This window comes from Pseudopipra pipra, chromosome 2 (genome assembly GCF_036250125.1).
Source record: "Pseudopipra pipra isolate bDixPip1 chromosome 2, bDixPip1.hap1, whole genome shotgun sequence".
Classification (NCBI taxonomy): domain Eukaryota; kingdom Metazoa; phylum Chordata; class Aves; order Passeriformes; family Pipridae; genus Pseudopipra; species Pseudopipra pipra.
Window position 1 is genome coordinate 76,754,192 of NC_087550.1, and position 16,841 is coordinate 76,771,032.

At 37.3% G+C, this 16,841-nt stretch overlaps 1 protein-coding gene across 2 annotated transcripts in view; it reads left to right on the forward strand.

Annotated features, from left to right (window-relative positions):
* The window catches only part of GPC6 (glypican 6), a 763,526-nt gene that overhangs the window by 399,871 nt on the left and 346,814 nt on the right, over window positions 1-16,841 (forward strand). For both annotated transcript variants that reach the window (XM_064645997.1, XM_064645998.1), the window contains exon 3: window positions 13,085-13,476. In XM_064645997.1, coding sequence (XP_064502067.1) covers window positions 13,085-13,476 — 392 coding nt within the window. The remainder of the gene's footprint in view (window positions 1-13,084; window positions 13,477-16,841) is intronic.

Here is a 16,841-nt window from a genome sequence, read left to right on the forward strand (position 1 = left end):
ACCTATTTGAATTTTATTATCTCTAGAGCACCTTGTGTCTCTAATCTTGTGAAAGGTTAGTATTCCATCCATCAGAGCAAGATTAGAGCTCTAGTTGGTGCCTGTGCTTGATGATAACTGAATGCAGTATTTGGGGCTGGAGGAAGGGGATTCATTACCATCAGCAGTTCAAAGAAAGATTGTGTAAACAGATGCTCAGGGAAGCATGTTCACAGTGTAGACCACGTATATTCCATGTCAGGATAGCAGAAATCAAAGGAGCAGAATATCAGCAAAAATTTTAACAATAATTTAAGCAGAGCAAAGTTACCTTATTCCTATCCTTCTATTTCATGTCAGATTAGCAGACCCAAATGGCTGCTGCTTACTAGGTTAGTAACCAGCTAGTAGTAAAATGCTAGTCACTTTCTTGGTCTACCTGTAAAAAAAAAGCTAAGACTAAAGGAATAAATGAGAAAATAATAAATGAAAAATATCCAGGGCTCGTGGCTCTCATATGCATAGACAGAAGTGAAGAACGCAGATTCTGTGATGTTAAAGAATAAAAAGCTCTAGTTTTATTCATTCAGAAGTTCTCCCTCTCTTTATGTCTGGTAAAAAATTATTTCTCAACTTTTATGTCTTTTTAGCCCTTACCTGATATTTTGAAAGAAGCTTTAGAGAACAGATGTCATTTTTCCCTGTCCTTGTTTGTCTGAACTTTCTAAATTTTATATTATGCTCTGAATTATATATGTGATTATATATGTGATTAAGTTATTAACAGTGGTGACCTTACTTCTTATATTAGAAAAAGAAATATGATTAAGTTCTTCATTGTTTTGTGTGAACTCCAGACCTTTGAATTGCTTCAAAAATATAGAAGTAATTCAAAGGATTAAAAAGTGTATATTTTTCTAATCCTTTAGTTCCTCTTGGTGGGTCTAGATCTGTGCCTCTGGCTTTTCTATCCGTGCAGAGCAGACCACGTATTTATGTTCTCACATTTGGCTTTGAAGGATAACAAGAGGCCCTTTGGACTTGATGCCAGTGTATCAGCCAGCAGCAAAATAACATGAGACTGAATTTTTTATTTGCTGTCAAACTTCATAACATCACAAAGGAAAAAGAAATAGAGGGTAGGTCTGAGATTTTCCGGAGACAGACGTATGTTAAAGCAGTAGAAATAGTTGCTATGCAAGGTAGGACCCTGTTTAGTTCTTAGGTAGTACCACAGTGTAGTCACAAAATTAAACAAACAAACAAACTCCCCTCAAAAGCAAAAAACACAAAACAAAACAAACAAAAAAACCCCAAACTACCAAATAAAAAAAAACAAACCACAAAACTCAACAAGGCAAAGTAAAACAATGCCAAAATAAACTTACATTTGTAATAGATTATATTGATACTCAGAGTATAATAAACCATGACGTTCAGCTACATTAGTTTAATTTAAAGCCTGGGACAGAATGTACAAACTCCTAAGAATAAGTAAAGATGTTTAGAGGAGGCCAATTTTAAATTAAAACCAGGTAGTAGCAACAAAAACAAAAAAAATCCAGGGTGTTATAAAATATTGCTGTGTGACTCTTGATTCCAGAGACAAAAGCAGCTGTTTCTATGTAATTAACAGAAAAGATTTTTCAGTACCTCCTACAATTACATTTTCAGCTACTTAACTGATTTTTACTGTATTAAGGGACTAACAGTATAAACTATACCTAATATGTGGTATTTTATGTGCTTAATTAATAAATACATATGAGGTAGGTGGTATGGCACCTCTTGCAATTATTGTGACATCAAACGTAAAAAATTCAATTAAAATGTATTATACGTACACATATTACAGGCAAGTCTGTGTGAACATCTGGTCTTTACAGGAGAGGAATGTTTGAATAATAAAATGATACTTCTTCATGGAAAATGGAGAATACTTTCTAGATAATGGGTTGAGTGAGCGAAACAATTTAGTGCTGAACCCTGATATAAAAGTCACCTATTGGAAACAAATTTCTAATTATATGATTTGTAAATGTGGAAGCACTTGAAGTATAAGGCCATCTAGGCTACATAAAATTATAATGTACTTATGATTTTTATTATTATGAAAAAGGAGCACTGTAATTAGTGTCACCTAATATGTAACATACCTAATGTTTTCATTTTTCAGAAGTTATCAGTGTTTTATTGTGAGTTTCAAAGTCCTCTCACAGTTATTTAGGTCCTCATAAGAGAATGTTGAATGTTATCTTAATTTAAAAACAGAAAGTGTGTTCTCTCATGCCCTTTTCAAAAGGAATCCCTATTTTTTCAATCTATACTCAGTTGTTTGGCCCCTATTCCTGTCCTATGTCTGATGTTTCTCCCAAATGATTAAAAATATATACATTAGGGAAACTAATAAACAAAGAACTTATTGGATAAAAAAGTTTACAATAATTTGTTTTGCTTCTGTATCTCACCAGACCACTAAAAACTTTAGTCTTTCAGATAAGGCAGTAGTGGAAGCTTTAAAATCACTTTATCAAGCAGTAATGTGTGTACTCATATGTGTATTAAATGAAAATACTAACCCTGATCCAGTGGGGTTGATATAAAGGATAGGCTTCTGCAGGATGTGAAGGGCAGCCAGCATTTTAGAGCCCGAGCCAGACTTCTGATCTAAAACCTTCTTTCTCTCCCTGTGGAGAACATAAAAGCAGAGCTGGACCAGGGCTTCATGCCAAACTTCTTTGTTTGGGTCTTTGGGGTGAAGCAGTGTGTAGCCCGATCATTCAGTTTTTGGGACCCTTGTTCTGCCCATGTGTTCAGGGAGATGGTTTTGACGATATTGATAGACTGTATCTGAGAAACATCTGGATTAAGTTTAGCTGTCTTCTTATCACTTTCTCTGTTTCCTTCAGTTGCCATTTCCCTGCTTTTCTATCTTCTCGCCAACTATTTTTGTCCTCTCTAATTTTGCTTTCCTATTTCACCTGTACTGCCTTGTTTCTACTTGTCTATTCTCTCATGTTTTAATGTTTCTGAAGTAGTATAGTGCAGAAAAATAAGTACAAGGCCTGTAGTCAGTGTAGATCACCCTGGCCCCTTCACTGCCTGCTGCCCAGTAGGACTGATCAGCTTTTCAGCTTTTTCTTCAAACCTCATCTCAGAGGACTGTAATTCTCAGCTGGCAAGATTTATATGAGAAAAACAGTTAGTTGGGTTTTCTTCCCAGATGTGCTACAGCATTAATGTTATGGCCAAACAAGCTGGAAAAATACCCAAATATTACACAAGGAAGTAGCATCCAGTAGTAATTTTGGAGACCTTGCCACCAAAAGTGACCCAGAATATTTACTTCAATTCTGACTCAGGAGGAAGCATTGGACAATGTAATGTGAAGAATTACATCTGTCTGAGAGAGAATAATGAAGACTGTATGGTAGGGAGGGAAGAGAATTAGGTCTCAAAATTGCAGAGAAGATGGAAGAAATAGTCAATGGCTGAAGGCCTGGAAGCCCAGTGACTTCTGTGCAAAAAAACCCCAACAGACAAATAGAAAAACCATACAAAAATCCAGAAATAGGTTTTAAATCTCATAGCTCCCACTGAGCCACACCTCTTCATTTGTCACAAAACCATAGGAAGAAGTCAGAGATATTGTTCACTTAGAGAGTCAACAGCTTGTAGGGTTATTAAAATATTCTTGTCACTATGTTCAATAGATTCAGCAACTAATCAGCAGACCAGCAATAGAAGCACAAGACTTTGGTGTCACTATATGGACATATCCATTTAGATGAAAACATCGTATGCAATACAGCAGCTAATAAATGGAAACAATTCCGCAAATAAACTTAACCTCGGAGTTTTTAAGGCCACTTCCGTGTAGATTAATCAAAGAAAAATTAGATTATACTGTTTAAAAATCTAATGTAACCCTAAATATATACCAGTCTTGTAAAGCTGTTTTTTCAGTTCATCATACCATATCTTATATCTAAGTTTCCTTCTCACTGGAAAGCTTTCCCACTAGATACACTTGTAAGAGAGAGAAACATTTCTGTTGAGAAGGTAGGTCAGATAAAAATCAATCATGCAGCATCTTGATCCAGTGAACTGATGTCTCTAGATGAAGATTTGTGTTGGCTTTAAAGCTATTCAAATAACAGACTTCATTTTTTAATCCCTGATCTTTGAAACATGCAGGTAGGAAAGTTTATTGACTTTGCAAAGGTCTGTTGGGGACCCAAGGTCTTTATACCAGCATATGAATGTGGATCCAGGATCTGACAGACTGTTTTCTTCAAAGCAATAGATCTTTTCCTACATTTGTAGCTGCTTTGAGGCCAACTCTATTATCCTGAACCTTAATCCCTAACTTTATACTTAATCTAGGATTTTATGCATTGCCTTGTTTTAAGTCACTGATTGCCCAAATCTGATCTATAGGACATTAGTGCTTAACTTTCCCACTGTTACCTTAGAAAAAAAAATCATGCCTCTAGCAAACTGAGAACATTTAAGTTGACTTCATGACATTTAAGTTAACTTAATTTGATGTCATAAAACAAAAAGAAAGTTTGCTGCTTCAGTAAAGTTTGACCATGTAGCTCAATTTACAAGCAAGAAATTCAATCACACCTCTATATTATTGCAGTAACAAATAGTACTGTGCTCAGTGTCCAAGTAGTCAAGAAACATCTGGGAAACCAGTGTGGATTTAATACTGCCTGGCCTTAATAGTGCATGAGGTTCTCTTGAGTGTAGATGTAGAGAAATTGGATAAGCTCAAAAATAAGTGCATTTTCTTGGAAGTAGCTTTATATTTTTGTTAGTGGCGCTAAACCATAACAGAAGTTATTAGCTTCATTCAGAGGTGTCTGGAAAAACAGTCAACATGACTTCATTACCTCTTAAACTGCAGACTTATATACAAAATTGATTTTATATACATAATAATTTCAATAGGAAGTCAAACTTCAAACTGCTCTTACATCAGGCTTCTGCTGATTAGTTCAAAGAGAAGTCTTTGCAGATATTTCAGTAGTATCTGTTTCAGGCCTAGCATCTTAAGAGGGGTTTTTTTAATGTAATATACTGATTTCTTTAAAAGTACTAAAATGAGCCTTCTTCAAAGAGAGAGAAGGGTGAGGTGAGATGGAAAGGAAAACTGCAATGGATTAACAGCACTTACATTATATAAATACAACTGTGTTTTAGCTCTCTACATTTGGAACTGTGACATGAAAGCAGCTGCAGTTCTAATTTTAAACACACCACGGTGCACCCACTCTGTTTAAAACTTGTCTTTCCACACTGAGTCCCAGGACCTGCACTTACTACTGGGTACTTCACCAGATGGATCTAATCCAGCAGATGCTTCAGAAAACAACCCTTTAAAGAAGCTGAATAAGGCTCGAGAAATGGTTTTCAAACACTGCAATGACAGTTCTTCATTGTAGTCTATTTTGCTTAAAATGGGAGAAACAAAAGACACTATTCTAGAATAGGTGAAGAAACCCTCCTCAATGCCACATGTGCCTAAACCCAGGCTGAGATTTCTGCCTCTGAAGCCCAGTTCCCAAGTGTTACTGGTGTCAAGTTGTGTTTGATCACCTCATTGCAAATATATGAAGATTTCAGTGTTTTCCTCTGGCCAGCAAAAGCCTCCTTCCTGGCAAATGGCTCCTGCCCTTAGTCAATTCAAGCTGTCTACTCTGAGAACAGATATGAGGGCAAACAGTGACTATGGGGCTATTGTTCCTCCCCAGCACAACACCTGACCTTTGAACACCATGAGTCAGTCAAGTGATGGCAAATACTGCCTCTGGTTAGGGACCTGCTTGTCAAAAAATTGCCTCCTATTTTTTTTTTATTATTATTTTTTGGACAGAATATATAAATTATCCTGGCTTAAATCAGTTTTATCTGGATTGTAGCAAGGCAATTTTTTGTTACTTTCCCCCTTTGTCATCTGGTCCACATTACACTCCCCTGTATTAAAAGTCAACAAACCTTTAATACATTTAGAAGATTGGTGTGGAATATAGGCATGGCAAAGAATTTTCATACAAAGTGTTAGTTGGTAAATCTCCTTAACTGTTGAACTGGATATTTAATAGCCTCTAGTGATATGTAGCGAAAAACAGTACAGTCTCTATATTTTAAAACAATTATTGCACTGAGTCCCATAGTTTGTATATTGTTAATATAATTTTCATGAAAGCTTTAAATGTTTTTCAGAAGAAACTGTGGTGACTCATGAATCTTTCACAAGGTGTTATGCATTTTTATGAACATATGATGTAAAATTCATCATTCTGAAATTCATAGATATCCATGAAGTGCTACATGTGTCTCTTTGGTCATGGATATTCATGACAGTACTACTGCTGTAAGTGTTTAAATGCCCATTCATAAATATTCTAGAATGTAACCTTCTGATGGCATGTAACATTTTGCTTACATTTTATGAGTACTTCACTTGGGCATTTTCCACTTGATAATGAAAGCAGAACCTTCAGGGACAGTTACTGGTGTATATATAAATTATGTGTAAAACTATCTCATTGCTTTGTTTTTATTCCTAGCATTTCCTATCATTGTTATTGATCTAAGATCAATGAATTCTTTGAGGGCATCTTGGGAATTTCAGGTTTCAAGGATACATCATCAGTATAAAGTACCACATGCAACAGAATATGAATTGAGATTCGAGAGTGCAGTAAGATTTCAAAAAGTGTATGTTAATGTCTAATATTTCTCATGTGAAAGTGATATGTTTTAGGTAGTGTCTGTGCAGAATCCGTGGCAGGATCAAGTATCCCTTTTATACATACTCAAGTGTTGGTAAATGACCTTTTGCAATGAAGAAGCAGTAAATTTAGCATTTAAGGGTTACACCTGCATTCGCTAAAATTGTTGATAATGTTCTCATTGATTTTGGTGTTGTGGAATAAAGTCTTATAGGCCTTTATCAATGCACGTAATCAGCTTTGAGTAACTGACATATCCTTTAACTTTATATTAATGTTCATTTGTACAATAGTTTCTTTGTGTATGGGCATCAAATAATGCCTTAAATTGTTTGTCAGATTAGGTTCCCATTGTGATAATGGCTTTTGATGTATAAAAAGCAGCATAGCTTTTTTTCTCTTTGCCTGCACTGGATCTATCCTGTTCCACCCAGCCCATGGTAGGTGTACTTGTGATTCTTCCCCATCTTCATGTCCCTCATTTCAGCGCAGGACAGTCCTGTTTGCATTGTCTCCATGCTCCACAGTGGGGAGTGGCTAAGGATGAAGCCTCAGTGGTTTTGTCTTCCCCTGGGTCTCCTTCCTTCCTTCCTTGAAACAGCCTGGCCCATAAGGCAGAAAAAGTCATGGACTCTGGACAGGAGTCAGGGAGAAGATTGCAGTGAATTATCTTCTATTACCAAGTCTTGCTATAGTCTGAGAAATGGAGGGATTAGGGAGGGAAGAGAGGCCTCCATCTTTATTGACAACCTCTGAGATTGCACTGGCTTCTATATTTAGTAGCATCCAAAAGATTTCTTAATATCTTGATATTTACAGGTATAGGACATTCCAGAAAGGTATCAATATCCAGTAACAGCTACATAATTTCACACATAGGTGATTTTACCCAAGACATAACAAAAGATGTAAATCACCTATTCTGAAATTCGTGATTATAGGGCACATTTAATTATCAGACTTCTATTTCTCATATTTAAATGCGATGTATATATATTCAAAATAAGTTTAAAAAGAAGAGCAGTTTTCAACAGACCTCATCACACTGCAGCTTTTGTTTTGTCTAATGGGAGCTGAAATTTGTTTCCCAGCTGAGACTGTTGAGTGTTTTTAAAGGTCAAAACTACAAGGGAATTTTCAAATTAGTTATTCAGGCTTACTAAAAAGTAATACCAATGCACTGGTAGTCTTATGCATACAATTTGTTTGCTCTTGAATATAAAACAAATGTAATGTCAAAACTAGGGGGAAAAATCATCTGCTGTAAGTATTCTCCTGCAATTTTTTTCTCAATCATGAAGTTAAATCGAGTTCTTTTTGTTTTGTAAGATTAGTTATTGTTAGAAGAAAGTCTCTGGAAACCTAAAGCAGTAGGAAAATGAAAAGGCTTGGGAACCACAGAGGTTAATTTCACTTGAATTTCCTTGAGATAAATCACAACTTTCACTAATTGATGTCATTGTGGAATATCTTTAAGAAAAGAAAAGAAAAAAGAAAAAAAAAGAAGGGAAGGTTTGGGAAGGTTTGGGGAGGGGAGGGGAGGGGAGGGGAGGGGAGGGGAGGGGAGGGGAGGGGAGGGGAGGGGAGGGGAGGGGAGGGGAGGGGAGGGAAGGGAAGGGAAGGGAAGGGAAGGGAAGGGAAGGGAAGGGAAGGGAAGGGAAGGGAAGGGAAGGGAAGGGAAGGGAAGGGAAGGGAAGGGAAGGGAAGGGAAGGGAAGGGAAGGGAAGGGAAGGGAAGGGAAGGGAAGGGAAGGGAAGGGAAGGGAAGGGAAGGGAAGGGAAGGGAAGGGAAGGGAAGGGAAGGGAAGGGAAGGGAAGGGAAGGGAAGGGAAGGGAAGGGAAGGGAAGGGAAGGGTATCTGTACATAAAGAACCCCCAAAGGACCTCTGTGTCAGAAACCATAGTCACTTTACATGAATTCCTATATTCTTCTTACTGTCAGCCTTATCAGGATGGGGAATTTAAAGAATGCTCAATGAAATTAGGTACCCAAAATCCACACAGGGTGTAGATATATGTACGTCTTCTCAGTAAATGCTTCTTAATGCTGAAGAGCTCTGTGCAGCTATGCTGGATTTTTCTCAGTTAGGAGCATGTGCAATGCATCAGATGCACCATAGTATGGCATTCAGGTCTCAAGTTCTGCTAAAAAAGGAAAGCTATGCAGAATATATGGTAATTAAATGAAATTGTCTGTTTGTCTCTTTGGTCTTAAAGCTCGTGCATATATTTTTGGGCTTGGAAATCAAAAAACAAACTGTTCCTACCTTTGCTTGTTGTCCTACAGTCAGGTGTTGCTTTTGCTTAAATTACAGATGGAAAAGAAAATACAAGGGAACTTATCAGACTGGGAATATTCATAGAATATCCACTCAAACATAATACAATTTTGTGTCTCTAAAAATTGCCTCTAGTTGTTTGTGCATATATTTTGTTGAAGGCAATTATTGCATCATGTCATGCTGCAATATTGTCCACAGTTTTGATCCAATTCAATAAGTCCAACTTGACTCATGGTGACAGCTAGTCATCACTGGAATTAGGCTAGCTCCCAGGTTGAATTGCATTATAGCACTAGTTTACCTATGTAAAAATAGAGTGAAAATGTCACCTTGCAGTTGACAAGATAGTGTGACAGATAAGAAGACCCTATTTTTAATCCGAGTTGTACTGACCATTCAGTAAGAGACTCCAGCAATTCTGTTCTTTCATTTTGTAACTGTGTTGTCTTATCATAGATAAAACATTTAAAAACAATTCACACTTTGTTTCCAGAGACTGTTACTATCTATCTTGCATCCTAAATTTACAAATAATCTTTAAAAATGAAAACTAGCTAAAGTGTGATCCATGGACTGGACACTCTCCATTTAAGCCTATACAGAGCATGTAATGGTTTGAAATAGCAATCTTTTCTCCATCTTTTCAGTATCTCAGTGTGCCTTAGACCTTATTTTTTCCAACTACCTCATAGAAGTGATTGGGCTTCCTTAGACCCTCTGGCTAATAAAGGAGATCTGGATAAAAACATGCTTGTAACATAAGAGATATCTGGGACATATATAGGTCATATAAATGAATCATCACTTAAAATTAGGAAAAATTATTTCCAGCATTAACACTGCTCATGACATCCTATTTTGGCAGCAAAAAAATTTCACAAGATATATACTTTAAAACACTGCACAACTCTGTGTTATATAGATTCTCCTCTCCCACCTAGTACTTGAGTGCCTTCCAGGAGCACATTAAGTAATATGACTAATGCATGTCTCATCTTCATTCTTTTACTTTAAGCTGAAATGTTACATTATTTTTCAAAAACTACCTGCAAGTTGATGAAATATCATCTTTTCAATGAACATAAAATTTTTACATTACTTGGAAAGACCGTGGAAAAATTCAGCCTTTGCAGAAGCACATACAGTTTCTCCTGACATAACTGAACAAGTATATATTTGTGTCAGGACAGTTTCTATACATAAGCATTGCAGAGCAGACTCCTTTCTTGATATATCGAAGATTTGCAGACTAAAAAAGCAAGCAATCATTCACAGTAGCATTAATTTTGCTGGATGGGAGTTGATTGAGAATTTCTCTAATTAGTACAACATGGGAGATCTCTTTCTGTCTGGAACTGAAAAGGTATCTAATTCTGTAGTTGTTGATTTATTATTCTGATCCTGCATAGGGTTACTGATGCAGATAGCTCTCTTAAACTAGCTGTCTTTTTTATCAAAGTGTACAGAAGACTAACGGTCTAACTTTTTAATGGCATAATTTACCTTAAGCAGTAGCTCTCGAAGACTAGAGACCTGTAAGAAGACTAAAAATTAAATAAATGTACTACTATTTAGAAGACATTAGCTTTCCTACGTAATTAATATGTATGGTGTCGCATTTGGAATAGCATGAAATTTAAGCTTGTAGATCTACTAATAATGTTTGTACCACGGTATAAATAAAGATTGTGACCAGCATGGACCACATGGTGCTAGGTGCTGCACAAGCAGAGAATACATGTCTACCTCTCTTGGTTGGCTTCCAATAAGCTAACTGGGAGATTAATAAGTAATATCCCTAAACAAAGAAAGAGTGGGCTAACAATCTCAGACAAGGAGTGTCAGCAAACTCAGTTAAGCTTTGCTGTGATTGACTTATGCAATGGCATGATCTTTTAGATGAATAGTGGGATTCACAGGACAGATAGGGATTGCGAGGAGCCATCATGTGAATTGCTTATAGCATCCTCCCAGCATACACAGCCTTTTTGGGAGAGAAGACAAGGGACCTGGATTCAGTGTTTTCATGACTATCTTTCCCAGTTGTCATTCAATTGCACTGGTATGAAATCCCGGCTCCAAATTTAAACCAAATTTTAATTTAAGCCCCAGGTTCTCTGCCATCTTTTTGCCTTCCAGATTGTGTGACTAGAGAGCTACATGTATTCAGCAGTGCAGACAGTGTGCGTTATTTCTAGAAGACGAAATGCTGGATGTATGAAGTAATAATCAAAGTGATCCAGATGTCAAAGATACCACCATATCAGGGTTAGCAGTGAAAAACATCTTGGTTCGCTTTTCCCTTAAACAGAAGACTGTAGGTTGTAGATGTTGAATTATTCTATTTGGCAACAAAATTTTGATTGTGGGGGTTTTTTTGTTTCTTTAATTTTGGTTTTGTTTTGTTTTTGTTCTTTTCCTACATAAACTATTTAGCAAAAGCCTCTCCTTTTCCAGATGGAATTTATTCCTTATGAAGAGCTGTGGTTTTAATGACAGTTTAGACATTCATATGTTTATTAGACTGTGTTTTCCCTATGATAAATGCTTTGATGTAGCTAGTATATTCTCAATGTTCTGTGTATACATTTTCATAGCAACCCCTTTCCAGTTATCTGAGAGACCAAAGACTGCAACTCTGCACAACTTCTGCCAAAAATAACAGTTTCTTTTCTTACTGAGTCCTGATAGACTGGCACACAGTGTTTGGTGGATTCTGCTTTTAGCAGATCACAGTTGCAAATCCTTGAATTTAATGTGACTTTTTTTCTTACGTAGTCTTAAATTCCATCCCGTCTTTAGCATGCAATGATTCTGCAGCAGAGCAGTATGTTAAAAGAGTATTCACATTATATCATTAGCCAAGATTATAAGAAGTCAGCACATCCCTGCAGTTAGCATACACAGATATGTCTATGGGCAATGACCACAAATTTAGCATCTGATATCCCAGAGTTGATGTGTGAAGAGTCCTGCAATCACTATAAACCATTTAGTTGCATTAAATATACGTATTTTGCCAAAGGTTTTGCCCTCTCTACATTTCTGTCTGCAATGCCCCATTTACAGGCCACAGAAGTTATAGAACTCTTTTCCAAAGGTGGCTTGAGGTTGAGAACAGACCCTATAGGAAGATGGGATCTTCTGAAAAGCAGGAGACACTATGCCTACTTTGGTCAGCTGTGTTTAAAGAACTGTTTTATACACTCTGTGCTTTTTTTGAGGAAAACCTAACTGCAAAGAATCTGAAGAGAAGAGATGATTACGTATTTCCACTGTATCCCATGGGCTTGGTTTCCAATAAGAGTAATTTCCACAAGGCAAAATTTAAAAGTAGGTTTTGGTTTGGGCCTGGGTAGATACAAGACACAGAAGCAGTAGTCTGAAATCCTTTCAAAAAAATTTTAAGGTCTGCTCTTCCAAACTGAAGTTAATAGACTGGTTGTGACATGATTGGTGGAGGGTTCAAGCACTATTTTTCAGTAGAGTAAAAAGTTATTGAAAATACTAACATTTGCTTAGCATTACCTAGACATGTTAACACTTTTAAGAAGAATTCTCATTTCCTCTCGGGTCTCTTTCAACTTCTCTTCAAGAATATTTGCAAATAAATATTCAGATTTATTTCTGTGGTTTTCTTCTACATTGTAAAAAATTTAATCAAAACAGAACTTCTAAAATCATTACATTTTCAGTTAAATCATGGTATTAATGACTTTACTTTTAGCTTAGAATATTTAGTACACTGGCTATGGAGGATATTGCAAGGGGCAGGGATTCCTATTCAAATAGCACACGAAGAAGAAGTGTAACTGCTCTCACCGAAGTTCTTTTAAACGTGTTTTTCATGCTCAGTGTTATTGGTTCTACATCTTTCTACGTTGTTGGGGAATTCAGTTTATGCTCTATTATCCTTAACCTGTAAATAAAGCAATTTCCTATCCTAATGATGAATTTCAATAGTAAAGTGCTGTGGTAACAACATATTAATACAAACTCTGATATATTAGGAATGCAATTAGAAAACCTTTTATACCTTACTGTTATAGCTGTTAACACCTGCTTTTTTTCCCTTCAGAGTTTTTCCGAGAACTTCTGGAGAATGCAGAAAGATCCTTAAATGACATGTTTGTTCGGACATACGGCATGCTGTACATGCAAAACTCTGAGGTTTTCCAGGACCTCTTCACAGAGCTGAAGCGGTATTACACGGGAGGCAATGTGAACTTGGAGGAAATGCTGAATGATTTCTGGGCTCGGCTGCTGGAGCGGATGTTCCAGCTCATAAACCCCCAGTACCACTTCAGTGAGGACTACCTGGAGTGTGTAAGCAAGTACACAGACCAGCTGAAGCCATTTGGAGATGTACCCAGGAAGCTGAAGGTTCAAGTGACTAGAGCGTTCATTGCTGCACGGACCTTTGTTCAGGGGCTGACAGTAGGCAGAGAGGTTGCGAACAGAGTATCCAAGGTAATCTAAAATCAAGGGGTTTTTTTAAGCTTGAATTTGTTCTATACTTGCTAGACAATTGAAATCTGGTTGTATGCTTTTTTTTTTTTTTCAGTATGAGGCAATATGTCTGGATGTTTTTTATGTCCACTGATACACCCATCCCAAGTTTATAAATAGAGGCAACAGTTGTTTTTCGTTCTTTCTGGGGATATTAAGGCAATCCTGACTGACTAGAAAGCATTTCTTTGTGCTTAGGACACAATGAAATACCGATATAGATCAATGCTTTAGCAAGGTAGTGATTGTCATTTGTAATTCAAAACTGGCTACATATATATAAGATGGGGATTATGATCAGAATTTAAATGTTTGAAGCAAATTTATGCTGCTGTTCATTAGGACAGTACAGCCCTCACAGCATTCATTCGTCATGCAGCTGGGTGATGGATTTTGTTAGAAATGTCTAGTCATGTTTCTGATGAGAAAATAGACAAATAGTGACACCTCTGGAGCTTGAGCTTTCCCAGAGGATGGTTTGACTCACATTTATTTTAGTTTCAATTATTTATCTATGCAAATATTTTTGACAATTATAATCCTTGAGGACTTCACATAATTAAAGCTATGTAAAAAAAAACACGTACAGAAATAACCCATCTGGGTACCACAAATGTGCCTGAATTACTTTTTCTTGTACAGTATTTCAAACTCAATTATATTTTACTTAAATGCTATTCCAACTGGATACTTGTTCTGTGATCTTGCCATTTCACAGTCCTCATAGTGTATTTTGACCTTGAATTCTGAAATTATCTAGTGAGATCCACTGTGAAATGCTCAAACACTCACTTTTGAACATAAGTGCGTGAATGATTTTGGTGGTTGGCCCATCCAATACTTTACCTCAAGCAGACTGTCTCATTTGCTTCATTTAAATCACAACCAGAAAGTAAGGTAGAGCCGATATATTGTACAGTAGACTTCAATTCAAGCACTCAAGAAGATGAGCCTTCTATACTTTTCTTAACCCGTATTATGTGATATTTTGCAATTACAAATTGAGAAGCCATGGAACCAGAGAAGGGCTCCATGTCATGAAGGCACAGCCTGATTTTATGCCTCAGAAACTGCATTGGAGAAAAAGGTCATTTTGCACTTAAAATTTGGTGAGTGAAATATGTGATTCTGGTTAGTCAGCTAGAACCAAAGTCTTTTCCTCCCAAGTGCCTTCCTGGGCTATGGCATTGCCTTCCTTTGTTTTCTGGCACTGCCAGGTCTTGCCATCCTTTTCGAACAGTGGCAGAACCTTGGCAGGAAATCTCAGACTGCGTAGTCTGGCTGGGGGCAGATATAGCTTTTTAGCCTCCAAGGGTTCAGAATGCATATATCTACAGCCCCAGATTTCCTCTGAAGAGCGATGATGTCCCCATGGGTCACTTTTAAGTGAAAGTACTGAACTCTGATGTCACTGTTGTCAGCAGGGATTAAGCCTTGCTGCATTAACTGCATCAGACAGTAGTGAGTAAGCTATGTAATTCATGTATTATATATATAATTTGAGAATCCCTCACAGATTAAGGTCTGAATTGTCTGCTGAGGTGTCACTTTCCCTGTGTACGTACATGACTGTACAGAATGTGCGAGTGTCCAGTCTCACACATCCAGGCAATGTTTTCATCTCGGCTTCTGGGTTTTGGGTACATAAGCTCTTTCAAGAACAGGATTTATAACGAGATCACTAAGTGATCCTATGATCCTATAATGAGAACTACTAGCTCTGCAATCATAAAGTAGGCTTTTTGTAGTGTCACTTGAAGATGATAACAATAGCTCAATAACGCTTCTGGTTTTTTCCTTTAACATGAAAGCAAGACTTGAAATAATCTTTAAAAGGACTCAGTGGTTTGGTGCAGGATACACATTGTGATATTCTATTAGACTGCATCTAGAATACTGTGTTCAGGTTTTGGCCCTTCCTGTACAAGAAAGACTTTGACAAACTGAAGTGAGTTCAGTGAAGGCAGCCAGCATGATCTGGACTGGATTATTTGTCCTTTTTGAGGAGAGGCTGTGGGACTGGAGCTTATTCATCCTGGAGAAGAGGGTGCTGCAAGGGCACTTAGCAATACCTCCTGGTGCTGGTAGGGAGGTCATTAAAGAAATGCAGCAAAGTTCTTCACAGTGGGACATGGTGTGATATGATGGGCATGAATTCAAGCACTTCCCCATGTCCTATCATAGCAAGCCCTACTGAAAATCCCATCCCCATCTTTCTTATAAGTCCTCTTTAAGTACTGAAAGGCTACTAATAAAGTCTGCCTGGAGCTTCTCTTCTCCAGGCTGAACAACCCCAAATCTCTGAGCCTGTCACATAGGAGAGGTACTCCAGCCCTCTGACCATCTTTGTGGCCCTCCTCTGGACTCAGTACAACAGGTCTACATCCTTCCTATGCTGAGGATTCCAGAGCTGGATGAAGTAATCCAAATGGGGTCTCATGAGAGCAGAGTACAGGGGTAGAATCACCTCTCTTGACCTGCTAATCATGTTTCTTTAGGATCATTATCCTGTGATCCTATTAAAAGATTAATGAAATGAATATTTTTTTATTAAATGTAGAATATGCTTTGATTGCAAGACTAATTTTTGTATTAAAATCTCAGTGTCTGTATTCATTCCCAGAGCAGATGATAAACAACTGCTGAGTTTGGGACTTTGTGTTACATGCAGCCTGGAGAGGCAGATATAAAGAACCATAAGTGGCACCAAATGTTCAAGATTAATTATTATCCTGTGAAAAGGCTGTGGTTATTCTGAGAATGAAGCTTTTGTGTTCATATTATAACTGTGATTTTCATGCTGGTTTATCTACTGTAGAAAATGACAAATCCTTTTCTTTAATTTTATTAGACTACAACCGTTTCTTGGAGTTAGCACATAACTTTGCAACAAAAAATGAGGCAGGTAAACATCTTTTGTTGCTGTTTTGGAGGTCATCCAGATTAGCAGGGATTTCATTCTCATTGTACTCTAAATATTGAGAGATTCTGTGATAAGGATGCCACATCTGGGTAAGTCAAGAGAAATTAATAAAAGAGAAAATGAAAAGTGGAACTGTTGCAGTTCTTTTGCAGAAGCCTTTGTCCATTGTCAGCACTGGTTGGGAACAGAGAGGGACCTTCTAACTGCAACATCACAAGCTTAAAAGCTTTCTCCTTTCGATTTGTGGACCCATTATCTCACTGAACTGCCACTGATACAGAGAAATGTTGAGCCTACACCTTAAACACCATGAGGAGGAGATTCACTAATGAGAAAGTTGGTAACAACATATCCCTCAGGCCTTTAATTTACTTTTTCATTGTCTTCTGGACCATTTCTGTAG